At 45.3% G+C, this 26879-nt stretch overlaps 1 protein-coding gene across 1 annotated transcript; it reads left to right on the forward strand.

Moving 5' to 3' along the window:
* Positions 1–5725: 5725 nt before the first annotated feature.
* Positions 5726–11404, forward strand: TXNIP (thioredoxin interacting protein). The gene is made up of 8 exons (XM_035098523.2): positions 5726–6225; positions 7623–7695; positions 7803–7950; positions 8388–8490; positions 8776–9032; positions 9595–9754; positions 10059–10210; positions 10609–11404. Exons 1-8 carry the CDS (start codon positions 5976–5978, stop codon positions 10642–10644), a joined length of 1179 nt encoding a protein of 392 aa, XP_034954414.2. The 5' UTR covers positions 5726–5975; the 3' UTR covers positions 10645–11404.
* The last annotated feature ends 15475 nt before the right edge of the window (positions 11405–26879 follow it).

Here is a 26879-nt window from a genome sequence, read left to right on the forward strand (position 1 = left end):
CCACAGAATAATAGTGCAGGGTGGGGAGGGAGGGGGGAGGGAGAGAGAGAAGGAAGGAAGGAAGGAAGGAAGGAAGGAAGGAAGGAAGGAAGGAAGGAAAGGATGACAGAGAGAAAGAGGGAGGGAGGGAGAGGGAAGGAGGGAGGGAAGAGACAGAGAAGGGAGGGAGGGAGGGAGGAGGGGTGAGAGGGAAAGAGAGAGGGAGAGAAAGGGAGGGAGGGAGGAGGGGGTGAGAGGGAAATGGCGAGAGAGAGAGAGAGGAAGGGAGGGAGGGAAGAGAGAAGGAAGGAAGGAAGGAAGGAAGGAAGGAAGGAAGGAAGGAAGGAAGGAAGGAAGGAAGGAAGGGGTGGGTAAGAGAGAGAGAGAGAGAGAGAGAGAGAGAGAGAGAAGGGAGAGAGAAAAAGAAAGAGGGAGGGAGGAAGCCTGCTCTTGTGAGAGGCGGCGGCAGAATTAGTGCCCCAAAAGGAGCGCTGTCGGGGCGCTGATCCTGTCGCCACCTCTCACAGGGGCGGCCGCATCTCCCTTCTCCCCAGCTCACTGTGGGGGGGGGAGGAAAGCAGCCCAGACGGAGCCCTCCCTCGCGGTTCGCCCCAAAGCAGCGGGGCTGAGCAGGCGGAGGCGGTACAGCCCGGCAGAGTGCGCGTTTGGCATTCCCGCCCGCCCCGCCGCACCCTCCAGCTTCCTGTCGCGCCCTCTAGCTGCCCGACGGGGAGCTGGAGGGAGGGCGCGGCAGGCGGAACACCTAACTCGCGCTCCGCCGGGCTGTGCTGCCTCCGCCTGCTCAACCAGTGGCGGAGTGGTGCTGCCAGGGCCCTCCAGGCCGTGCCTGGCTAGGACGGCCCTGGGCAGGCTGGCCTGCGCCCCCTCCATTTTGGCGCCCTAGGCAACTGCCTAGTTCGCCTAAATGGACACACTGGCCCTGACCATGACAGCCTTAATTGCCTTGTGATTTTTTTTACCCTTTTGTCTTGACAATATCTGAGTAAGCAATCTTGCCATGTCCAAAACATTAAGCTAGCAATATCAGTAAATGTCCACAAGCATCAGTTTGGAACAGACTTGGAGATGGTAGAGGCAATGCACAATTTAAAATATAGCTTTCCCTCTTATTCAAACCATTTGGTCACACTGGCTAGTTATAAATAACCGCTAAAGGGCAAATTCCATCAACAAAATAATTGATGCAAACAGCAGTTTAATTGCATCGATAAAAATAATATAGATTTCCACTACCCTAACTGAAAATATAGGCTCCTAACTTCCACCAGCCTATCTCAGTTTTTTAGAAAAATGTTTAAGTTTTCCTAACATATCTTGCCATCTAAGTTCCCTGGTATTCTGTGCCATAGGAATAGCCAGTGCCCTGACAGCCAGTGCCATAGGCAAACATCCTGTTGTCTTCAGATAGGTGAGAGTGTGTGAAGCAGAGTTAGATAGTAAAAAGGATGGGTGGAGTGGGAAATAAGTTTCTGAACATCTTTTATAATAGGAACTGGACCAAAACATTCCATCTTGCATATAAATCTAATTACATGTGTATACAACTTTAAGAAGATGTTGAATAGGCATTGCATATTATAAGTGTCCACAATCTAACAAGGAGAAACCCCTGCTTTCAGTTCTTTATTCAGGTCAGTTTGGTACATTCCAGTATTTTCATCCATTTTCATCCATTGCAGGGGGTGAAAGTTACATTTCCCTGCCTGCTGCAATCTCAATAATTACCAGCCTTCTCCCCTGCAGCTGCTATTTGGATTCTGAGAAAGCATGCAGAGTAAATGAAAAGATGTTTATAATATTATGTCCAGTTTGACCTTATTGTTTGCAAATCCATTAAAGACGAACTTTCCCTCATTGCACCCAGTCCTGAAATAGAAAAAAAAATCATATTCTCAGTCCTTTGAATTGCCTACCCCCTCCTATCCACAATGAGTGGGAGATTTTTGGAGAACAATTTGACTTCAAGCAGAGAAGATCCCTTTAGCAGGCTTTAGTAGGAGCAGTATATTGTGTCAAGGAAAACTTATATGGCTATATATTTATATTTTGTGTAAACAGACCAGAAGGGTATTTCTTAACAGAGGAAAAACACAAGGAAAAACAGTTCCAAGAGGAATGCACTTCAGCAGCTGGGATCTCTCTCTCTGGCATTCCAGATTGGGTGGAAGGAGTACCAGAAGCTCTAGAAAGGAGTGAATATTCACCTTCTGCATTGTGACAAGTATAAAATTTGCCTTTCCAGCCCCGTACATCTGTCAAGTATGAACAGCAAATAACAGCTGTGTTCCCACAGCCACATGTAATTTTTTCATAACTGCATTTAATAATAACTGGATTACTGCAATGTACTCTGTGGGGTTGCCCTTGAGGGTGGTGTGGAACCTGCAGCTGGTGCAAAATGTGGCAGCTCAATGATTCATTGGGGCAGAATATCGCCAACATGTTACCCTGCAGTTGAAGGCTAAGTTCAAGGTGCTGGTTTTGGCAAATACAGTAAGTAAAGCCCTATGCAGCTTGGGACCAGGATACTTTAGAGATCATCTCATCCCTTAAATACCCAGTTGATCACTGCACTCCTCTGTAAACACTGTCTGGATTCCGTACAATGTAGAAAGTGGGGTCTTAGTGTTGTGGCACCTACCCTGTGGAATTCCTCTCCTTGGATATTAGACATGTGCTGTCTTCTAATTGTCTTTTTTGGTACCTGCTGAAAACTTTCCACTTTCAACAAGGAAGTTGAGAAATGTCCCCATTTGTGGCTGTATTGGAATTGCTCTTATTGTTTTCTCACTTGTCGTTTGCTGCCTTTTGGCAGGAACGGTAGGCTATAAATCCAAGAAATCAATAAATATAATAATATATTTATATAATTATTATTATTATATAAAAATAATAATTATATAATAATAATCAATAAATATAATAAATAAATAAAAGACCAGTCAGTTGAAACCCAAGCCTGTATTATCAATTTTTTCCTATTTGTTATGGAATAAAAATGAAGTTCCTTTTCCAATCTGACCTGAAATCCTGTTTTGGGTATGGTTGCTTATATTTCAGTCAATGATTCTGCTGCATAAGGAGGCATTGAGTTTGTTTCTAAGCAAGACAATGGAAACACAGAAGTGAGAACTGCCGAACTGGCAATGCAATGCAATAGAAGCACATAACTGCAGAGTTGGAGTCCCCAAGAGATCATCCAGTCCAACTCCCTATAAATCCAACAATTCCAAACCATTTGGATGTTTGCTTTTAAATTATATCTCAAGGGAACCCTTACCACAGTGACTTTCCTGCTAGCTGTCGTGGGACAGCTTTGCTCTGCAGAAGATGGAAGCATATCAGTCGATTCACATGGAACTGAGGGCTTCTAGGGCCCGGGGGGCGGAAGTCTTGTTAGAATTAAGTTATTAAACACAAACAAAAAATCACCTGGTCCCTGGCACGCCCCCACCCCACAGCTAGCTGAGCCCTCTGAAGCCTGGGGCAAGTGTACACGGCTGCCCCCACCCTGCATGGGCCTGGGGGCCTCACCATTGTTTTATGTAAACTGAGAGTGCAGCTGAATTTAGCACATGCTCAACAGTCCTGTGTGATAATGATGCCTTGCAATAGAAGTATGGTAGTGGGATGACCAAGCAGCGTATTTCAGGGAAGCTTGTCAGCCATGATCAATCTTCACATTCAGTAGCCCCTGATAACCCCAGGACTTCCCACAATATAGTTTAAAGAAAACAGTGTTCTAGATCAGGCTTCAGCAACCCGATGCCATCCTGACATTTTGGACTACATGCTGGCTGAGGCTGATGGAAGTTATAGTCCAAAACATCTGGAGGGCCACAGTTAGGTGATGGAAGATCTAGATTAATTAACACAGAATTTGAAGATGTGATCTTGGGTATGTGTGGCTCGAAACACGCAAACCCTATTGTTATTTCCTTCAGCGTGCCTTCAGGAACACTGTGCTATGCTTATGGCCGAATTGAGGTCAGGGAGCCAAAGGTTAAAAGCAGTCTGGCAGAGGAGAGAGTACTTGAGAAGGATACTATTTCTGGAACGTGCCTTGGATCGCAAAGCACCACTGGCCGTAAGCCCATAGCAGGGCAAAAACTTCTTTGACATTTGCAGAATGCATTTGATGCCCGAGAGAAAACTAACAAAGCAGCAATTGAGATGCAGACTGACCCAGCTGAGACCAGCTAAAGTTGACTCTTCTGCGTATGCACCAAAAGTTTTAAGCACACTCTCCCCTCCGCCCCCGAATCCTGGGAACTGTGGTTTATAACTCAGAGCTGCAATTCCCAGCAATCTTAACAAACAACAGTTCCCATGATTTGGGTGTGTGTGTGTGCTTCAAAACACAGCCGGAAAAATAAGACAAAGCATAATATTCGTGGACAAGGTTGGAAGTTTTTTCAATGTAAAGGATGTCATTGAGCAGCATTTCTCTTAGGAAAAGGGCTATTCCCAAAGTAAAGTAGTTGTATTGGAGTGTGAGTGTGGTGAATTAAAGTATGTGTGTGCCACACAAATTGGTATTTCTGTTTATTTGCAAACACTGAGTTTTTACATAAATATATGGTTCAAAGGAAATCAGAACTTCTAAGCATGACTAAACGCTACATTATAGGAATTAAAGATTAGTTGGATCTGCTACGCTTTTGTGTAATGAACACCAATTTGATTAACCTGTAACTTTTTTAAGAACTTCAGCTTTTTTGATGCCTGGGGCATTGGATCTGCCCTTTAAATCTGATTTTAACTGGTCGTGTTTCTTTTAACCTAGGTTAGCATTTGATTATATTCTTTCAATTTCTTTTTCACATTCCGAGAAATGTTTTTGGATTTCCAAGACCTTCTTGAGAGGACAGTCAGATCCAATTTGGGATTTTCCTTTTTAAAACTGTCCCTTCAATTTTCCTTTGCCAATTTAACTTTTTATTATTGAGGGGTTGGGGGTTGGGCTGGATTAGGAACATGCTGCTCAAGCCACAAGCTTTGTAAACTAAAACTCTAAGGAAACACTTTTTCAACTGTCACCCCCATGGTCTTTCAAGAATTTTAAAATATTTGCTCACAAGCTTCTTTTAATATCTTTTAGCATTGGTTTAAAAAACGAAACATGTAAATATTGAAACATATTTTCTCCTCAAAGCTAATTAAAAAGTTTATGAAGCGATTGGTTCCTCCCTCCCTTTATCCAAAGTCTATATTGAGGTCTGAGGGGTGCAGGCTTGGAGTTCCCCTTGCATAACTTGGCAGAGAAGGTAATCAATATATAGAGATGTGCAATACATCCCTGAATAATTTAAGCAAAATTTCCCTCACACACCCCGCTTAAGCGAAACTCCTCACAGCTACTACAACTCCGCTAAATCCCGCCCTCCGCGCCTCGTTGGCTAGCGGCGCTTTTTTCTCCCCCGTTCTCGCCTCTCGATTGGCTACCCTCCTGCCACTCCACTCTCCTACTTCCTCCCCACCCCACTCCTCCCAACCGCCTGTTTCTCATTTTTTTCCTCACAGTCTGCATCTCTTCTACACACACTGTCCACGCGCCGCAGGCCGGTCTCCGATTGGTCGCCGGGACTGTAAACACGGCGAACCGGCCAATCGGAGCGCTGTGCACGAGGGCAGCACGAGGGTACACGAGCCGGCCGCATGGAGCTGCCTGAGATCAACAGCGTAAAGGAGGGGGAAGGTGGGTGTGGGCCGCATATAAAAGGCCGCATCCGGATGACGGTGCCACTAGCCGAGGCAGGCTTAGGGCAGAGAAGAGGCAGGAGTTCCTTAGCACTCCATTTGGCTATTACTCCTTTTATTTCGAGAAGACAAAGGGGGCAAACTTGTGTTAAAAATTGCCTTTTCAATTTTGTCCCCTTAAAATATTTCTGGGCACAAAAGCTAAGCTTTTCGGAACTCAGCCCACTTTGACCCTATTTGCTTTGCCTGCGAATACTAATAACAGTTGGGTCACCATGGTGATGTTCAAGAAGATCAAGACCTTCGAAGTGGCCTTCAGCGAGCCTGACAAAGTCTACAGCAGCGGGGACAAGGTGGCTGGCCGTGTCGTGGTGGAGGTGGCCGAAGTCACCCGGGTCACCCGGGTCAAAGTTCTGGCTTGCGGGGTGGCCAAGGTCCTGTGGATCAAAGGGCCCCAGCAGTGCAAGCAGGAGATGGAATACCTTCGCTATGAAGATGTCCTCACCCTGGACGACCATCCAGCTGGTAAGCATCATGGTCTTTTTGGGGGGGGGGGTTCCTCTGTGTGTTTTGCGTCTCAGCTTTTGCAAAAGAATTGAAAGCCGTTCCTGGAATTTTGAGGAGCCCAACGAGTGGGTAGCTTTTGCAGCCTGGTCCTATGCATGGGGACTTGACTGTAGGGTAAGGAGGCTTAGGATGGCACCTTTGGCTTTATATAGGAACATCGGAGGCTGTCTTATACAGAGTCATACCAATGATTTCTCTAGCTCAGTTTGTCTACATGGACGGACAATCTCCAAGTTCTTAGGCAGGAGTCTCTTCCAGCCTTGCTTGGAGATGCTGATTGGGCTTGAACTTGGGACACTTTTGTGTGCAAAGCTAATGAGTTTGTTGGAATGGTGTCCTCAGTGGCGTATATATACTTGGCTCTAAATACTTGGTCTAGTTCTGCTTTTCCTTGTTTAAACTGGCAGTCTTTCTTTGTATCGGGTACAGCATCTTCCTGTGTTTTCTGGGCTCTCGATGTCTAGGTTTGAAACCTAGCACAGGCTCAGAATGGGATGGGAATGGAACTCTACCTCATTTAAAGACTGGCTTTCAAAACTTGCATCCCAGTCCTATGTGTGTTTACTTGGAATTAAGTCCCCATGAGCTTGATGGGGCTTGATTACCAAGTAAGCCCTTCTAAGATTGCAGCCTGCAGGTCTGAGATGCAAGCAAAAGATTAGCATCAAATAGGTGCCAGTAGAGAAGAGAGAGATAATTTTCAGGCTTGGGAATAACCTAAAGCAGAGAACTACTAGGAAGTTGAACAAAGGGTCACTTCTGAATAAAGGGCCAGCGGGCAACTTCAAATCATTGTAGTTCCCTCGCTAAGCAAACTTCCGAGGAAAGGCAAGAGTACGATATGTCCCAGCAACAGTTGACGCAGCAGGGAACTAGCCAGCTGGGACTTCTGGCAGTGGAAGTATTAATAGGTATTGATTGCCTAGCAGTACGGGGAGTCCCTCACCCTGGGAGAGGGGTATAGTCATCACCTTGGCTGAAGATCAGAGCAAGTGAGGAAGATGTGAAATTCTTTAGACTGTTGGCTTCTGTAACTTGGACGTTTTGGTTTGTACAGACGCACAGATAGGAAAGGAGACTGATTTTTTTTTTTTTACTGTTGAGACCTTAATTGCATGTGTGAGCATCTAGTATTAAGGATGAGAAAAGCAGCAGTCCTTGAAATACTGGCTTGTTGGTAAAACAGAACATGGGGATTCCTTAGGCATCACTCAAGTTTAAATCTCTTACCTGCTTGGTTTTTTGAAAGTGCACTGACATTGATAAAAAACACCTTGCATTGTAGTAATCTTAAAATACTTAAAATGTTTTCTCTATAAGCCCAACACCTTTTTCTTTCTGTGGTGTCTTCCTAGATGCGGATGGTTCTGTGATTATGAGACCAGGAAACACCTACGAATACAAGTTTGGATTTGAGCTACCTCAAGGGTAGGTATTGGCCAGACCTGGCCACTGATATGTTAGTATTAAAGAACAGGATTTATCATCACCTGCCTGCCTTTTTTATGTCTAATGAGACATTTGTATTCTTTCAGGCCGCTTGGTACTACTTTCAAGGGCAAATATGGCTGCGTTGACTATTGGGTAAAGGCTTTCTTGGATCGTCCATCCTTTCCGACTCAAGATATAAAGAAGCGCTTTGAGGTCATGGATCAAATTGACGTCAACACTCCAGACCTGATGGTAATTACCACTTGAGGTTGTCCTTTGATAGCTTTGATCAGTTGTCAGTCATCAGCTTAGGTAGATTTAGCGCCACAGCTAATCTGAAATTGGCCATCTTTCAGCATTTTCTTAGTGAACTTTGCTTCAGAATTTGGAATTCTCTCTTCCTCTCCCAATTGCTGTTTAGTTGGTTCAAAGTCTTCACAGAGACATGCGTCTCTGTTCATCTTTAGCTTGAAATTAATAGTCTGTGTCCAATTGTCTCATTTAGTATCTGTTGAAGCAAGATACTTGTGAATAATTAGTTATAACTCAAGGGGTGATTGATGGTCTGACAAGGCACCAAAGGTTGAACTCCTGAGACTACAGATAGTACATTTGGACAGGAGCAACACTTTGGAAATTAGTCAATGTTGTATGTATGTAACAATATCTTCTTGTGTATTTCTTTTCAGTCACCTGTAGCTGCCAAGAAGGAAAAGAAAGTGTCCTGTATGTTTATCCCTGATGGGCATGTGTCTGTTAGTGCCAGGATTGACCGCAAAGGATTCTGCGAAGGTGAGGCCTGGCTCCTTTCCTCTTCAGGAAACGGGAGTTGATGAGGAAGGGTGGAAAATTGGAATAAATGATATAAATGGCTAGTAGTCAGACCTGTAACTGCTAGCTGTTCCTGGCAAGCCAAGCATAGTTCAAGGGCTGGAGATATATAGGTGTGGTTTGGGGATTTAATGAGGAGCTTGGATGCAAGCGGGGAAACTCATTGAAAAATGTGGCGCCTGCTCCAGCGGGCAAATTCTGTAGGTCTTCCACAACTAAGCTTCTTCTCCTTGTTGTTCTTACCAGGTGATGACATATGTATCAATGCCGACTTTGAGAACACCTGTTCCCGGATTGTGATGCCCAAGGCAGCCATTGTTGCTAAGCACACCTACCTGGCCAATGGGCAGACCAAGGTCTTCTCCCAGAAGCTCTCATGTGTCCGAGGCAACCACATTGTCTCCGGCATGTCTGAATCATGGCGTGGCAAGACCCTCCGGGTCAAGAAGATCAAGCCTTCCATTTTGGGCTGCAACATCCTGCGTGTGGAGTACTTCTTGCAGGTGAGGGGCTTAGAAAGGCAAAACCCTCCCCTACCCCCACCCCAAATCTTCCTTGTTCTTGGCTTCTGTTGAGGGCTTACAGAATCCCTACTGAATTAAAGCACTGAGGTCATATTCAGGGGTGAATTCTGGGAACTGCATAGCTCCAGAATCTATTTTGAATTCTAGGCTGTCACCTGAAACATTTTAAAAGGGCATTTCCTACATCATTATCAAAACTGGCTATGATACCTCTGGGCTTAAGACTTCCAAGGGAGATGCATCCCAGTAGACTTAAGTTCTGACAACTTTAAGGACAGGACGATTGATCTGGATTAAAGAGCTTCACTGCAAGGTGGCTGACCTCTTAATTCCCAGCAAGCCAAGACAGAAAACACCATACTTCTGAAGTATTCTGTCTGAGAGATCTTGCATTTAATGACAGCTGCTTTCAAGCCCTGAAACACATCACTGTAGGCATAGAGTAGCCCTCCTTTCCCCACATCCCCAACAGACCATTATCTATCTCAAGAAGGCACCACATGACATCTCACCACATATTTTCCTGGTTTTTTTTTTGCAGATCTATGTCAGTGTCCCAGGCTCCAAGAAGATCATCCTGGAGTTGCCACTTGTCATTGGCAGCAAGTCTTCCGGCATTGGCAGCCGCAGCTCTAGCATGGCCAGCCAGACCAGTTCCGAAATGAGCTGGGTAGACCTCAACATCCCGGATGCCCCAGAAGGTGAGCAGAGCTTCCCTCCTGCCTTTTTTGTTCTTATTGAAAATGTAGCCTTCTACGGTAGTTAGGAGTTAAGGTGGGCCTCTGCATCTTCAAGGACACAATTGCAGGGGTTGGAGGTCTTAAGAAGCCGGGTGGTAAGAAGCAGCCTTGCCACTCAGTTTTAACCTGGGAAGAGCAAGGATTTCTAAATGCCATCAAGTAACTATAAGCAACTTGGATACCTGTGGCTCCAAACACATTACATTAGAAGTATTTGATTTAGGAAAGAGTGAGACTGATGTGTATCTGTTTCTTTTCAATATAGCACCTCCATGCTACCTGGACATTGTCCCTGAAGACCACCGTCTGGAGAGTCCCACCACCCCTCTTTTAGATGAGCTTGACAACTCATTTGACAGCCCCATCTTCATGTATGCTCCAGAGTTCAAGTTCATGCCACCGCCTACCTACACAGAGGTGAGACATCCGACTCTCGTCACACATTAAGATGTGACTGCAGCACAGATGAATAAACACTGATTGCAAGTGGTAGGAATAAAAGCAGGGCGAAGAGATGGGGGTGTGGGGTTCACTGAAGAGGAGCCATGCAAAGCAAGCTTTGTGAATATCATTGAGGCTTAAGTAGATTCTATTCGAAACTTCAGCTTTTGCACTCTACATGTAGGGGAATGGATCCAGTTGCAAAGCCTTAAAATTTATTTCATTTATATGGGATCATTTTGCCAAGTCCCCCAAGGTGGTCTTGCAATTAAAAATAGTAATGCAAATAAATAGTACAGAATATTCGCAAGCTGACTTCTGGAGTTGAGAGACCTTCATCTTACACACTCCCTCTGTTCTTCCCTCTTTTCCAGGTGGATCCTTGCACTCTCAACAACAATGTCCAGTGAGCACCAATCAAAGGACATATTTACGCAGTTGTCCAGCTTTTTCTGGACTTTGAACAATTGCACTCACAGAGATTATGCACCAGGCAGAAATTCCCTGATGAAAAGGGAAGGAAAACCTCATGGTGTCAGCGCATCTCGTGGAAGACTGTTGGCAAGGAGCTGAATTGAATGGCTACCTTTATGCCTTTGTGTACTTGCCACAGGCCAAGAGAAGCTATGTGGGTCAGTGGTGGACCCAGGCCTCGGCTCTCCCCTATAGCCAGGTGCTGAAGTGAAACTTTCAAGATGGGACTGTAGGGGTAGAGCAGGAATTTCTGAATGAGGGGAGGTGAAAGGCCAACAACAGATCAACAGTTTGGAAGAAATACTACTGAATGACAACCAACGACCATTTGTATCTGTGATCAAAAATTGTTTTGAATGTGGTGATTTAGATACATGAGGTTGTATGTCTGAAGATTTTTCAATAGGACAAGCAAGCTTTTGGTAGTTTGTTTCTTACAAGTTTTTTTGAGTAAAAGTGATTTTCTCAGGTTTTAAAACCTAACATAATGATCTTTGGGACATTTGGAAAAATGTGAAGGGAGAGTTAGTTGCTAGATGGACAGTGGTAGGTTGGTAGGTGTTTTCTGCTGGATGGGATTGGGGTTTTCTCTCAATAGCATTAAGTGAAGGAATGAGGTGAGAATAAAAAAGTATAGCAGGTGGTGTTGTGTTAGGTTGTAATAAACACTCCATCCAAAGGGGCAAAAAAAAAAAAGCCCCAAGGAGAATGACTCCAACTTCTTATGAAGCAATCATTATGTGTTCTTTTGTCTTTGCCTGTCGAGCAACTCAGACACTGTTTAGAAGTCTAGCTTTCTAAAACAGTCGGTATTTAAAAAACAAGCAAGTGTTGTTGTAATGGACTTTTGTGGCACTTAATTTCTGTGGTTTTTGTTCTGTTTTTGTCTACGTTCTCCTTAGTATGTAAACAAGCAAACATTGTATAATGTATAAGGGAGAAAAATCACTATATGCCTATTTTTTTCTTATCTTGAATCTTTAGTGTTGTGTGACTATAAACCAATGTTGATAATTTGGGGTATGGGGCAAGTTGTTGGCAGCCTTGAATGATGCAAGGGCAGGATCTGAGGCTCGGGGGGGGGGCAGCACTTTCCCCCACCATCTTCTTGAGGTTTCTCATGCATTCCCTTGCTTCCTTGGTTATCAAAAGCCCAGCAATATCTAAAGACCAAAATCTCTATTTTGCTGAATGGTGCCAAACAGCTTTGTACTTCCCCACAAAGCTGACACAAGCAGAATAAAATCGGGCATGCCTTTAGGCTTGCGTGAAATCAAATAAGGAAGCATATCTATTTCTGGGCTGCTCTACTTCGCCCCCTGCCCCTATATTTTTCAGCAAATCACTTGGTTTATTCCCCACTGATGGAAAAATGCACTTTCTTTAAACAGTTTTTGAAAAACAGCACTGCATATCTAAAGTGTTAATTGATCCCAGATTTTGTCACCCCAAATATATTGTCACAAGATACTATGTAAGTGACAGTTTGACATAAATTTGGGTGTACTGATTTTTTTTCTATTGTGTATTTTGTTGCTCTGTTTTGCTTTATTTTGTACTGGTTTGAAAATTTAATTATATTTTGTACTACTGCAGTTCTGCAGAATCCCCCTTTTGGGGTCATGTTTCTAATAAATGTTCAAAAATTGAAATGCCAGTGTCTTTGCTTTGTCTGTTTAGGTATTCCTGGAGGGGAGGGGAGGTGGTGGGGTGGTAGTGGTCAGTTTCCCACCACACCCTCAAATTCTGCACATGACCATGCAACTGTAAGTGGGTTTGCATTAACGTAATTTGCACAATAACAGGATTGTAGAAGGGAAATCTCTAAATTCATTTGAATGAAAACTACAAAAAACCCATCGTCATAGAACTGGAAGGGATATGAAAGTGTCTTCTAGTCCAACCCCATATGCAGCAATCGCAGCTGATAGCATATAAAGAAATGGGTTTTCTAATGCTAATGGATTCAAATTCCCATCTTGCCATGATGCTCAGGGGGTAGTGATGTTGGGATACTTGGTTTAACTTACCTCAAGGTGCTTGTGGCAATAAAAAGGAGGCATTCATATGTTCTGCCCACATCTCCCTGGACTGGGGTGGTAGACTAATGTAACAAAAGTACCAAACTATAATGTAAAAGACTTATTTCAAACAGGCTCAGGGCTCTGTTAAATCCAAATGACGGGAAAGGCACTTCACTCATGGGAGCTTGTGATTCTCGTCTTCCTGCTGGATTTTTGTGTGTGAGACCCACTGAACTTGCCTAATGGGAAGGTTTAAAAAAATTATCAAGCAACTAATTTGGAGACTCTTGTTGGGGCAATGCCTACCTACCTATTAGCTGCATTAAATCTTATAAACTTGCAAAAATGTAGCCAGTTCCTTTTGTGCCTCTTGTTTCTCTGGGGTGTGCAGGTTGCAAATAGGCACTCTTGATTCCCTTTGGCCAATCAGTATAGCAGCAAGTAATGGGGATGAGAGGACCTCTGAGAGAACTTGAACCCTAATGCTGCTAACTTCCATTGCTGGGAGCACCTGAGGTCTTGTCACTACACTAAAGGAGATGATTGGCAGAGATGTGGTTAGGACACTGGCAGAGATGTGAAAGCCAATGGCCAAGGCACTTTTGCTTTGTGGGGGATCCTATAGGAAGCAGAACAGAAATCACAACTTTCATAAGACCCACTGTTGAGCTGAGCAATGGAAGCTGTCAAGACCACTGATCCATTTAACCCAGCTCTGCCTCTTCTGGCTTTGCATCAGTGAGCTTTCTGCCTAGGTAAAGGTAAAGGGACCCCTGACCATTAGGTCCAGTCGTGACTGACTTGGGTTGTGACGCTCATCTTGCATTATTGGCCGAGGGAGCCAGCGTACAGCTTCCAGGTCATGTGGCCAGCATGACAAAGCCACTTCTGGCGAACCAGAGCAGCACACGGAAACGCCGTTTACCTTCCCGCTGTAGTGATACCTATTTATCTACTTGCACTTTGACATGCTTTTGAACTGCTAGGTTGGCAGGAGCTGGGACCGAGCAACGGGAGCTCACCCCGTCATGGGGATTCGAACTGCTGACCTTCTGATCGGCAAGCCCTAGGCTCTGTGGTTTAACCCACAACGCCACCCGTGTCCTTGGTACCTTTTTCAAAACTCAGAACCTTCTGCACATTCAGCTATGCGCCCCCCCCCCAGCTCCCATACATACTTGGGTGCCCCTTCTGAGAGAGTTTCAGAGGGTGGCAACGAGGGACAGGGCCTTTTTAGTGGTGGCCTCTTATCCATAGAATCCTGCCGGGTGCCAACATTAACACTCTTTTGGTGCCAGGTTTAGATGTATCTCTTCTCCCAGGCTTTTGAATAACTGTGACGATCTTTCTTATTGCTGTTTCTATGTTGTGCATTTTAGGGACGGGGTATTGTTTGAATCGTTAAACTTGGTGGCAGGTTTGTTTTTAATTACATGTGTTGCCTAGAGGCATTATAATGGACATCCCAGCAAGGCTGCCTGGCGCCAGCACTGAAGATCCTCGTGACTCCAGGTAAAACCCTTTTATCTTCTCCCAGGGCAGCATGTGACTAGTTCTCATGAATGTTCTGCTACGGTATTTACCAAAGAAAATGTTTCCTACTGCTAATGTTTTTTTCTGGGTCTTTTTCTGGATCATTTGGCTCCTAATTTTTTTGTGAGTTGCTTAAATAGATTATTATTTTTTTGGCAGTAAGTAACAACAACAACCTTTTAAAATTTATTTTTATTTCCACAGTGGGAACAGGATGTTGAATTAGATGGGCCATTGGCCTGAATCAGCATGCTCTTGTTATGTTCTTAAGGCTGGTCAGCACACTGTATGACAGTGGTTTTCCCCAAGATCTCAGGCAGGAGACTTTGCCAGGAATATACCAGGAATACTAGGAAAGGAACCTGGGACCTTTTGTGAGCTTAGCAACTGTTTTACCACTGAGCTACAGCCCTTTCCCCCTGGAAACCCACCAGTGTTGGCAGACATGCTCCTTTTTGTCTAATAACATCTCTGTGTTCATTCCGTTTTTATACTTTCACCTACGCCCCCATTTATACACATTTATTTATACCGTTAGCATGTTTACACAGGAATGCATAAAGATCAACTAGGTGAGAACTACAATAAATTAAAATCAACATATGCCCGTACACCATCATTCTACTTACTGTTTCAAAATTGAAAAAAGGCCAATTTATCCACAAATATTTACTTATGATATGTTCATTTGATCTTTATCATAATGGACCATATTTCCTGCCCCCCCCCAATCCATTAAAAATGGATTGGTTTGAATGTGTAATATATGCACAGGCAGACATACACTATTTTCATGAACAGCAAACAGGCACACAGATTTAGCCATTTTGGAACCTAGCAAGGACATTTTCAAGCTTAACAGAACTCTTCTTCATGCAAGGAGTTTTTTGAAGAGTTCTGTGCAAGCTGAAAGCTCACGTCCTTCAAAGAAGATGGTTCTAGCTGTTTGTTCTTCAGGGAGAGATGATGGAAGCAGAGGACATAGCTGTTTGCCAGGAGGGAGCTGTGAAACCTCACTTGCTCCTCCTTCCTTCTCTCCCTCCCTCGACTCGCCTTTTGGTTTAAGCCAAACCCTGTTCTTGGAGTTCATTAACCAACGGGCGAACCTTAACCAGCCCAGCGAAAGATGCTGTTTCTTCAATTAATATCTTTTTATCTCTTCTCCCTTGGAAGCAATGTCAGCAACTGCCATTAACAGCTTCACTCAGAGGAGTCAATAAAGTTAAAAGAGTACATAAAAAATGAAGGGAGGGGAACTTATCTCTGCCTGCCCCAGCCTGGCAACCGTGTTAAATGGGCAAGTCGCCAACCGTGGTGGTAAGGGAAACACAAACAAGCATAATCGCAAAGGTGCCCCAGATAAGGTAGATGAAATCTTGCAATCAGAACAGAGGGCAGTGGCCTGCAGTTAAATTGCCCTAAGAGAGGTCTGGCAGTGTTTGTTCCTAATGGCTTGGGAGAGATGAGGCTGGGTAGGAGGAGGCTGCTAGCATGCATACGTGAGATAAAGATAACTGCATGTCATGTAGAGTCTTATCTGTCTCTCATTGCCTTGTCGGAGCAGCTGAGGTTTCATAAAGCCTTCTGCTTCCAAACAGTCCAGACTCTGGCAATTTCACGTAATGGGTTCCTTTGCCGCTCAGCACATTACAACAAGACAGCAGCGCTCCTTTGCAGACACTGCAGACGACACACAGTTTGGAAAGCTCTGAGTTAGACAATCAAAACACAAACACTGGTCAGTAGGCAAGCAAAGACTGAGTGAGGAATCCCAGCCCGCTTGCAAAAAATTTGATCCCAAGCAAAACCCATCTCATGTTGTTGTTGTTGTTGGGGGGGGGGAGTGCCTCTAAGTTTGTACAAAGGCTCCTTTCCTTCACTGGTTGAGACATCTTTCATAGCTCGGTCTACAGGATCTGCTGACATCTGCCCAGGGTCCTGACCTTACCTGTATTGCTAATCTGAGTGGAAGAGGCGCCAGCTATTGCTTCTGCTTCTCCCGAGACCCCAAACCCCAGCAGGATGGGGTAACAATTGCTGTGCAGTTACAGAGCTGCTCTGTGACTCGCAGGCTCCACTTCTGCCTGCTCCCACTCCTCTGCCCCTGACATGAAAGGTCCTGGCCAGGTATCCGTAAGGACCACCCAGAAAACTCATTGATCTAACCTCCTTCCACCTCCTCTTGATGCTTCATAAAAAGAATTGAGATTTAGGTGTGCAAGAATCTTCTTTTTTTGGGGGGGGGGAAATAGACACAAACAAATAGACACAGCAAAAATAACAGAAACAACAACGAAAACAAGAATGTATATACAGAAGAGACTTAAATGATTTTTTTTTAGGAAAGCCAAGTTTCACATTGCACTGTGGAGAGGGAGCCTGATCCACATTCCCTGCTCCATCTTGCTTTCGACATATTCCCGTGATATTTCCTTTCTCAAATATGTAGAAATATTTGTTAAACCTCAACAATATTCTGCTATGCTCATGTTCCATGTCTGCTCTGTGCAATATCTTCTCTCTCTCTTTTTTTCTTATTTCCCTTCTGTAATTTTGTCTTGGTCTTTATAATTTTAAAACTTCAGTAAAAATAGTATGAAAAGCAAACAAACCAAAATTGCAACCAGCTCGCGAAAGCGCATCTATCTGGTGGCTGCTCTCGCCAGCATCTCAAAGAGCAGGAGAAGAGCACTTTGGGCCAAGAGAAGACGTAACCTTTGTACAACATGCTTTGGAGAGAGGACTCTGCCAACGGGCTCATCCGATACCACTGCTGAAATAAGCCAACCCTGTTGATCCCCCTTCAGCCCAGGGGGACAGGTGGGAAAGGGCCCACAGGCCAACCAGGGTAAAGTTGAGAGGGAAGTGAGGAGGTGGGAGGTAGGCTGGGGAGGGAGGGAGAAGATAAGGTTGATCTAAGGGTCACCCTCAACTTGCCATGCAGACAGCTGGCAGTCAGTGGCTGCCTCTGCAAAGATTGCTTGGGCAGAGCAATCTGAGTCCTGCAGGGCTGGGTGAAGTTACAGACCTAGCAGCAAATCCTGATACACTCCTCAGAAGTGTTTTTTTTTTTTTTTTTTTAAAAACGAAATAGGCTTGGGGGCTCAAGTCTGCTTAGCAGCCATTCTTGGGAGCACCCTGATTATAATAATAATAATAATAATTTTTTATTTATACCCCGCCCTCCCCAGTCAAAAACTGGGCTCAGGGCGGCTGACACCAACAGAATTACAATAAAACATAAAAACAATTAATTAAAATACAGATTAAAATACAGTATTAAAATTTAAAGTGCAGCCTCATTTCAAGTAGTCCATAAATCCAAGCCATGAAGGAGGAAAACACAGGGGTCAAGCTGAGTCTAACCCAAAGGCCAGGCGGAACAGCTCTGTCTTGCAGGCCCTGCGGAAAGATGACAAATCCCGCAGGGCCCTGGTCTCCTGGGAAAGAGCGTTCCACCAAGTTGGGGCCAGTACTGAAAAGGCCCTGGCTCTAGTAGAGGCCAATCTAGCCATCTTATGGCTCGGGATCTCCAGAATATTGTCGTTTGTGGACCTTAAGGTCCTCCGCGGGGCATACCAGGAGAGGCGGTCCCGTAGATTCTAGATTTTTGTGTTCATGGGTGAAGAGTCTGCAAACAAATGATGATAATTGTTAAGAGATCAGAAGGATATAATCCAGTTGTTCCCAAAGTGGGTGGTATTGCCCTCCTGGGGAAGGGGATTACCTGGGGGGGGGGCGCTAAGAGGCAAGGGTGCGGCAGAGGGGTGCTGAGACCTCAATGACTCTCAGGCTTTGAAAAGCGAGTGTCAACGAAGTTCCTCAGCTCTGATGAGTCAAACTACATCGTTTTCATTGCATTTTGAATAAACATGCAACTAATTGTTACAAGGGGACGGTGGGCAGAAAAATTGGGAACCACTGATAATAATCTGTAATTGGAGAGCTGGAAAACGTGTGGAAAAGAGGGTCAGAATGGTCGGGGTGGGGTGGAGGGTGAGAGCACCTTTCCTAGGAGGAAAGCTAAAATCAGGGATAAAACAGATGTTCTTGGATTCCATTCCCCCCCCTGACCTCTGGCCTTGCTGGCAAAGTCTGATGGAGTCCATTTTGAAGGCCATCCCTATCACATGGAGACAACAGAAGAGCATGGGATGTGTTATGTAAAGGAGCCTACAGGTACCGGCATCTGTTAGAAGTGATACAACCTCTGTCCAAACTCCCAGATTGCTTTGCCCAGCAGACCATGCAAGGCAATTCCTCTGAACTCCATGCCCGGCAACCAGAGCTAGCCATATTGTATATCAGTATATCATATAGCAGGGTTCTCTGCCAACACCAAGTAAGTCTTAAATAAGCAGCCCTGATAAAATTACATAAGATGCATGTCTGTGGCCAGGATCTCTAGAGCAGTGTGCCCCACTGCTACCTGTGCCCCCTCCCAGATGTTTTGGACTACAACTCCCATCAGCTCCAGCCAGCACTCTCTGAGGACGATGGGAGTTGTAGCCCAAAACATCTGGAGGGAACCAGGTTGGGGAGTAAAGGTAAAGATAAAGGGACCCCTGACCATTAGGTCCAGTTGTGACCGACTCTGGGGTTGCGCGCTCATCTCGCATTATTGGCCAAGGGAGCCGGCGTATAGCTTCCAGGTCATGTGGCCAGCATGACAAAGCCACTTCTGGCAAACCAGAGCAGCACATGGAAACGCCGTTTACCTTCCCGCTGTAGCGGTTCCTATTTATCTACTTGCATTTTGACGTGCTTTCGAACTGCTAGGTTGGCAGGAGCTGGGACCAAGCAACGGGAGCTCACCCCGTCACAGGGATTCGAACCGCCGACCTTCTGATCAGCAAGTCCTAGGCTCAGGACTTGCTGATCTAAAGTAGGCTGCTCTAAAGTACTAGCTGCAGATATGAAGTAATGTCCTTGCAGAATTCGCTTTGCTGAGGATCTCAGAACGTCTTTTTCTTTAAGAACCCCGAATCTTAATTTTAAAATGGCTGGGATTGTTTCATTTTGGGCAGTAGAAAGTTAGTTAAAGGTGAACAGCACATACTTACTTTGGAAATATATTTTGTTAAGTTTCTCACATTGGGACCTGTTCTTTCCCTCCCTTTTCATTTACAAAACTCTGCACTCTGATAGTAGGCTTAAAAGCAGCCCCAGCCAGCACAGTGTTGTTGTTGTTGTTGTTGTTGTTGTTGTTGTTGTTGTTGTTGTTGTTGTTCTTGTTCTTGTTGAAATCATTTCTTGCATTTATATCCAGGGCTTTTGTTCAGTCAGAACTCTCAAGAACTTAGTTACAGCACCCCTCAGGTGAGCACCATTATAAGAGAACAAGGGATACGTTCGTGGTGAGTTCCGGCACCTCTTTTTCTAGAAAAATATCACAGTTTATATCTCACTGTTTTCTCTGAAATGCTTGCAGAAAGGGAATGCTCATAATAGATTAGCACTGAATTGGCTGTTCACTGTCTCGCACTGGTAAAGGTAAAGGGGCCCCTGACCATCAGGTCCAGTCGTGTCCGACTCTGGGGTTGCGACGCTCATCTCGCTCTATAGGCTGAGGGAGCCGGCGTTTGTCCGCAGACAGCTTCCGGGTCATGTGGCCAGCATGACAAAGCTGCTTCTGGCGAACCAGAGCAGCGCACGGAAACGCTGTTTACCTTCCCGCCGGAGCGGTCCCTATTTGTCTACTTGCACTTTGATGTGCTTTCGAACTTCGAGGTGGGCAGGAGCTGGGACCGAGCAACGGGAGCTCACCCCATTGCAGGGATTCGAACCGCCGACCTTCTGATCAGCAAGCCCTAGGCTCTGTGGTTTAACCCACAGCGCCACCTGGGTCCCTGTCTCGCACTGGAGCTACGTGCAAATCACAGCCTCTGCAAATCCTTATTTTTCTTTGCATTTATATGCCAGAGAGCAAAGTTTAACAGCTGACCTCCCTTTCCTGCAGCCAGTGATCAGCACCTGTAAAAATCTCAAGTTCAGGAAATCTCAAGGTCGGACACCCTGAGGCATTTATGGTCCAGGAGAACGGTTACCACTTTCATGTGACTCTCTCTTACCCTTGATGACCGAAATAAAAGTATTGCAAACAAAGGGTGGTTGAGAAATTAACAGAATTTCCTAGTAAAAGATCGTGCTCAAAATGCATTCATTAATGGTAACCTCCTCCTCCTTCCTGCCTTCTCCAGTCTGCTTCTCGCACCAAGGCAAAAGCATTATGGCAAGCAAAGGCTCCTTTGCGCATGTGCAGAGTGTCTTTCCTACAAGGAGCTGAATAGAGCACAACAGTCCTGCTCTGGAATGTAAATCAACTGCTGCTCTGGCTTCGAAGCCCATATACTTCCAAACATATTTTCATAGCCATGAGGACTAGAAACTTGGGAGACCTTGTATTGCAAGATAATAATCCTGGATTTGCAGGGAATGAAGGAGAAGGAGGCAGGAGAGAAGGCAGAAGATAGAGGGAGGGACACAGAGGGAAACAGTGATTTTAAACAACAGTGGATATTTTAATAAAGCTGGGGTGGAAGGACACAGAGGAAAACGTTAGTTTTAAACAACAGTGGATCTCTGAGTAAAGCTGGGAAGGAAAGACACAGAAGTGGGGAGGAGGCATCGACATGGAGGGTGAAAGCAGGAGTGCTGCAGACGAGAACAGAGAAGTAGCATCAGCAATGGGGTTGGGACGGAAAAAAAACCCAGCTTAGGAGTTGTATGGGGTGGGAAGGGGTTAATGCATGGGTTGGCAAGTAGAGTGGAGAGGGTCGGAGCCCCTAGGATGTGTGTGTCTCTCTCTGTGTGTACTAGATTATCAGGAAGCTGTTTTCTATGCCCAACAACACCATAATATTCTTGGTCTCTTGCAGAATCACATAATCTACGGTATATAGTTTCAGGAAAAGCCAACCGCCCTATAACTCAGCTGAGAATAGACCACGGATCTAGCTTCCCGGTGAACTCAGTGGGGCCCCCCTCTTCTTTTAAGAGCTTACCTGGTGATTTCATACCACCACCACCCCAAAAAAGGTTCATGAGGAAAGCCAGAAGGACTCTGTTGGTTCTCCCCTCCCCAGCCAGACCCAGTGGATATTTTTGAAGCTTGATCACTCAGCACACAGAAGCCTCTCACAATCCAGTGGCGGCTGTTTACACATACCAGCTGTCTGGGAGGGGGGGAATTTTAATTTATACCCAGGCACGGATATGTATCCAGATCTTTCCTGGAAGTTGTTTACCACCCTGGAGGCATCAGGGAGATCTGGGGAGGACATGAACCCACCACCCTACAAGGAGATGGAGTTGAGAGCTCCCTGCCTAACTGGGGACCGAAAGCAAGGAAGAAATAGCCGTGGTGGTGAAGGGGCTTGGCAAGATCCTGGCTTGTTGCTGTAGCAATGGAAGGGCAGTGAAGGGCTTGGCTTGACTTTGGGGCTTGTCAAGGTTTTGCTCAATGGAGGACCTGAAGCCCCTCCCCCACCGACCTTTTGGACCAACATTTTCTTATATAAGCTTATGAAAAATAATAATAACAACAACAACAACCAACAGTTATGCAGCATGCTGAAGATAGACAGAATTACCGCAACGAACGTTTGCTCAGGGTAGAACCTTACCTCATCAGGTGAACTCTAGTCCAAAAGGTTTATGCTATAACAAATCTGTTTGTTTTCAAAACACCACAAGACACTTGTGTTGTGTACACACAGAGACATTTTATTTTAGAATAAATGGAGACTGAACACTTGTTTTCCTATATAGAGTCTGCACGCAACGTAGATCTATTACATATTTTTTGTAAATATGCCTAAAAGCACTAACCTGTTTGTAGCACACAAAAAAATGCATGTTTTACTCAATCATGCCTGTCCTCAACCATCCTCCTTCATTGGAGATTTTAAAACGGGTGTTGGATGGCCGCCTGTCAGGGGTTCTTTAGCTGCGATTCCTGCATTGCAGGGGGTTGGACTAGATGACCCATGGGGACCCTGCCAACTCGACAGTTCTATGATTCAACCAGCTGCGTTCGCCCTAGATTGAGTCGAGAGCCTGCAGCGGGTGTGGTTACTTTATAGGCAGTTGATAACGCTCCCCTTTATTAGCTCGCCCACATCTTTCCCTCCCTGGACATGCCCCAGGTGAATGAAGAAGGACGTGGTGATTGTGATCTTGGTATTCACCCACCCACAATGTCATTGGGTTGGTGTGGAGACAAGCTCCTCCTCTGTTGCCTTGCTTGTTTTTGCAGTCACAGGCTAACAGGGTTATTCGGTACCACTCTGGGAGCTTATGAAAGATCACCTAGTAATTAGGTCATGGATCAAGGCAATGCTTAATTTTCCACCCATCAGTAAAAATTTGGACACTAGAAAGAAATCCTGGCAATACCAAGTATGCAAGCTTTGGGGCTAGCACAGAGCTCTTCATCAAGACAGAGCAAGGGCACCCGAAAGCTTTCCCATTGCTATATCATAACAGCTGGTCCAACCTTCAAAAGAGATGTTGTCATCTTTATCTCTTCTGGAAATCAAAACACTCGCCACTGTATACTAAATTTATCAACCCAAAGATTCCCACTTGTTTTATTTTGGACTTTTCTTTAAAAACAAATGACTCAAAAGGCATATATCTTTCCTGCCTGTTTTGTTTTTCAGGAAATGTAGGGCAAATGACGCCCTTGGTTATTGACATTAAACAGTGCCCAACTTAACCCCAGAAGAGTCAGCAACAATGACAGCCCAGGATGGAAAGAAGCCTCGTTGGACTGAGCGGGATTTACTTCTGAGTAAACATGCACAGCGTTGTCTCCAGGGAAAGGCTAAAATCTCAGGGCAGTGCCAGATTAAAACCCTGTGGAGGCTCCTAGGCAGTCAAAATCAGGGGGGTGGGGCCCTCGCAAATTAACTCCTAATACATTTTTGCCATATTCTTCCAAGATCAAATCAATATTATTCTGATCCCTTGTTGTGGGGCTCCTTCTTCTTCTTTGGCGATCACTCGTAGCCGAGTGAGATTGTCTTCCATGAATATGGTCTTAATGGTGTGTCCGTAAGTGACTGTGGAGGCCAATTCTGGACCCACACATCCTTCAGCAGTGGGGACACAGGTTTCCGGGCAGGAAGTGTGGGGCCCATAGTCTGATGCCTACTCTGCCTATTTGGTTATTCGGCACTGGTGAAGAGTAAAAAATTAGGAGGATGCTATTGATCAGCTTTTACTTTTTGCTCTGCCCCAGTGCGATCATCTGTCTGTCTATCCTATCTACATTATCTGTCTGTCTGTCTATCTATCTATCTATCTATCTATCTATCTATCTATCTATCTATCTATCTATCTATCTCTATCTATCTATCTATCTATCTATCTATCTATCTATCTATCATCTATCTATCTATCTATCTGCCTTGCTAGCTGGGATTTATTAATTTATTTCATTCATATGCCACATTTTCTTCCAAGGAGCTCAAGGTGGACGTAAATAGCTCATTTGGCTCATTGGGTAATGCTTTTCAACCTAACCTACCCTGCAAGTTTTCCCCACCCCCAAAGTAAAAGGTAAAGGTAAAGGACCCCTGACAGTTAAGTCCAGTCGTGAACGACTCTGGGGGGTTGCGGTGCTCATCTCGCTTTACTGGCCGAGGGAGCCGACGTTTGTCCGCAGACAGTTTTTCCGGGTCATGTGGCCAGCATGACTAAGCTGCTTCTGGCGAAGCCAGAACAGCACACAGAAACGCTGTTTGCCTTCCCTCCGGAACGGTACCTATTTATCTACTTGCACTTTGACGTGCTTTCGAACTGCTAGGTTGGCAGGAGCTGGGACCGAGCAACAGGAGCTCACTCTGTCATGGAGATTCGAACCGCCAACCTTCCGATCGGCAAGCCCTAGGCTCAGTGGCCTAGACCACATCGCCACCAGTGTCCCCACCCCCAAAGTAGCTGATTGCAATTCGAAAGAGGAACTGCCACAAAAGGTCCATACATAAATTCCACTTTTATTTCTTGTAAGCAAATCCTTCAGACTTACTTGACTCAGAGAATTCTGACGGAAATGGGCATGGAAAAAATAGCTACGGTAGTGTTTGCTTATTTGTCCAAATGTCCAGAACAGAAATCAGTCCAGCGAATATTGACTGTTATCTGCTGTTGCTGCTTTCTGACGGAAAACAAAACATGTTTATACACTGAAATGAATGCGGTGCAATAACAGAATGACAACATAGTGTACATAACTTAAATAAGTTATGCACACATGCACGCACGCACACAGCAGCTGCAACCCAGGGCTCTGACCTGACCTAGGGAGTACCTCACTTGGCCTTGAATCGTGTTTTTTGGGAGGAGCTAATGTTTAATTAGGGCTAATTTGGTCCATCATCTTGATTCAAAATGGCAGTTGATGGTTCAACTTTGACATAAGAAACACCCCACCCCACCCCAGGAACCTTCTTTCCAAGTTTGAAATCTGTGCCGTTTTGACCCCTTGTGCCAAAAATCATGTGAAGTCACACCAAAGTAATGTTTCAGTGCACTATCTTGATTTGAGATTTGGTGCTTGGAGTGCAGATGTTGATGAAAATTGCTGCTGCCTCCATCTCAGGTAGCCTTGTGCTGAATCTGGTGGTGATATCTTGAGAGGAATCCAAACCTATGGAGAACAGACAGACAGACAGACAGACAGACAGACAGACAGACAGACAGACAGACAGACAGACAGACAGACAAACCACTTTCTCAAATATATGGTAGATTCCAGCAACGTTTTGTTCTGCAAGTTTCCCCATTCAGGAGGATGGTCCATTTTGACTAAATTGTGGAACTGCACGGTTTCCAGCACCTGCGGACTCTGGTGAGCTTCATGAGGAAAACCTTAAGGCGTCAACAAACTCTTTCTGCTTACCAAACTGTACATCTTTTGCACGTTCAGGACTGCCTAAGGCAAAGATTATATCAATGAAGTAGAGAAAATCCTGAAGGTTGCCTTTTCCTGTTAAGAGAACCTAGCCTCTGGTTCCATCGTCTCTTTTTTGGATACACTCAGTGCTTTTTTTTGTTGGGGGACGCAGGGGGACGCATACCCCAAAACATTTTGTGAATCTTTGTACTTTTGTCCATTTCCTGTATTAATTTCCCCTGATTTGAATTATAAAATGATGATTTTCTTGAGTCAAAATGAGAGTATTCCTATTTTTAAGGGGGGGGAGAAGCGCACTGGATACACTACAAATTTAGTTTAGCCGCCAAATTAACTTCTATGATGCTTATGTCACTATTAGGTAAAGGTAAAGGTAAAGGGACCCCTGACCATTGGGTCCAGTCGTGACCGGCGCTGGGGTTGCGCGCTCATCTCGCATTATTGGCCGAGGGAGCTGGCGTATAGCTTCCAGGTCATGTGGCCAGCATGACAAAGCCACTTCTGGCGAACCAGAGCAGCACACAGAAACGTCGTTTACCTTCCTGCTGTAGCGGTTCCTATTTATCTACTTGCACTTTGAGGTGCTTTCGAACTGCTAGGTTGGCAGGAGCTGGGACTGAGCAACGGGAGCTCACCCCGACACAGGGATTCGAACCGCTGACCTTCTGCTCAGCAAGCCCTAGGCTCTGTGTTTTAACCCACAGCGCCACCTGGGTCCCTATTGTCCCTATTATCATTTGATAAATAGCGCTCACACCTGCGTGGCTTCAAAAGGAGGGTTTCCCCCCCCCCCGTGTGTGTGTGTGTGTATGTATGTTTCATTTAAAACCAGCTTTTCTAAAGAAGACAAAGAACACATTGGGAGTCGGTGTAAAGACGCCGCACATGCGCTTATGGTTGTAGAGAGGTGTCTGAAAGATGAGACGGGTGGACATTGTGCGCATGCGTGGGGGCGAGCCATCTCGGGCAGCCTTTCATTGTGGGAGCAACCTTATTTCTAGAGGAGCTGGGAGGGCCCTTGCGAGCGTGCATATACGAGTTCTTCTTGGGAAGGTTCTGGAGCCTGTGCACGCTCCCGTCGCTAGATAGGCGCATTCTCTTTCTGTCTGTCTCTCCCTCTTTCCTGTCACTCCTCCTCCTCCCGGCTTTGGTGAGCGAGACTTTCCAGAGAGGGGCCGCTGACCCTGCTGCCACATAGCAGCTCAATACAATATGCTTATGCCTGGTGCCCCCCAGAATTCGGCGCCCAGGTGCCCTGCACCCCTTGCACCCCCAGGTAAAGGCGGCCCTCACAGAGCATCAAAGCAGCAAGCTGGGGATTAAATAGTCTGTAAACAGCTAGTGAATTCCTAGAATTGTTGTTTTTTAAAATTGTTTTAATGGCATAGGGTTTTTTAAAAAACTCATGAATCAGGATGCAAAAAATTGTCAGTGGTGGTGCAATGGTTAGGATGTTGGACTAGGGCCTGGGAGAGGCCAGGGTTAAAATCCTCACCCAGCCATAAAACTCCCTGGGTGACCTTGGGCCAGTCACTATTCCTCTCAGCCTAACCTACTTCACAGGATTGTTGCGGGAATTAAATGAGATGGAGGAGACCCACATGTGCCCTGTGGAGAGAGAAAAAGGATTGATAAGAATGCAATAAATAAGTACAGTGGTGCCTCACTTAACGAATGCCCTGCTTAATGAAAT

Source organism: Zootoca vivipara, chromosome 17, assembly GCF_963506605.1.
Source record: "Zootoca vivipara chromosome 17, rZooViv1.1, whole genome shotgun sequence".
Lineage (NCBI taxonomy): Eukaryota > Metazoa > Chordata > Lepidosauria > Squamata > Lacertidae > Zootoca > Zootoca vivipara.

Coding starts and splice junctions, on each gene's coding strand:
- TXNIP (XM_035098523.2), top strand. CDS start 5,976: ATGGTGATGTTCAAGAAGATCAAGACCTTCGAAGTGGCCTTCAGCGAG. Junction 7,696..7,802: donor GGATTTGAGCTACCTCAAGG/GTAGGTATTGGC, acceptor GTATTCTTTCAG/GCCGCTTGGTACTACTTTCA. Junction 9,033..9,594: donor GTGTGGAGTACTTCTTGCAG/GTGAGGGGCTTA, acceptor TTTTTTTTGCAG/ATCTATGTCAGTGTCCCAGG.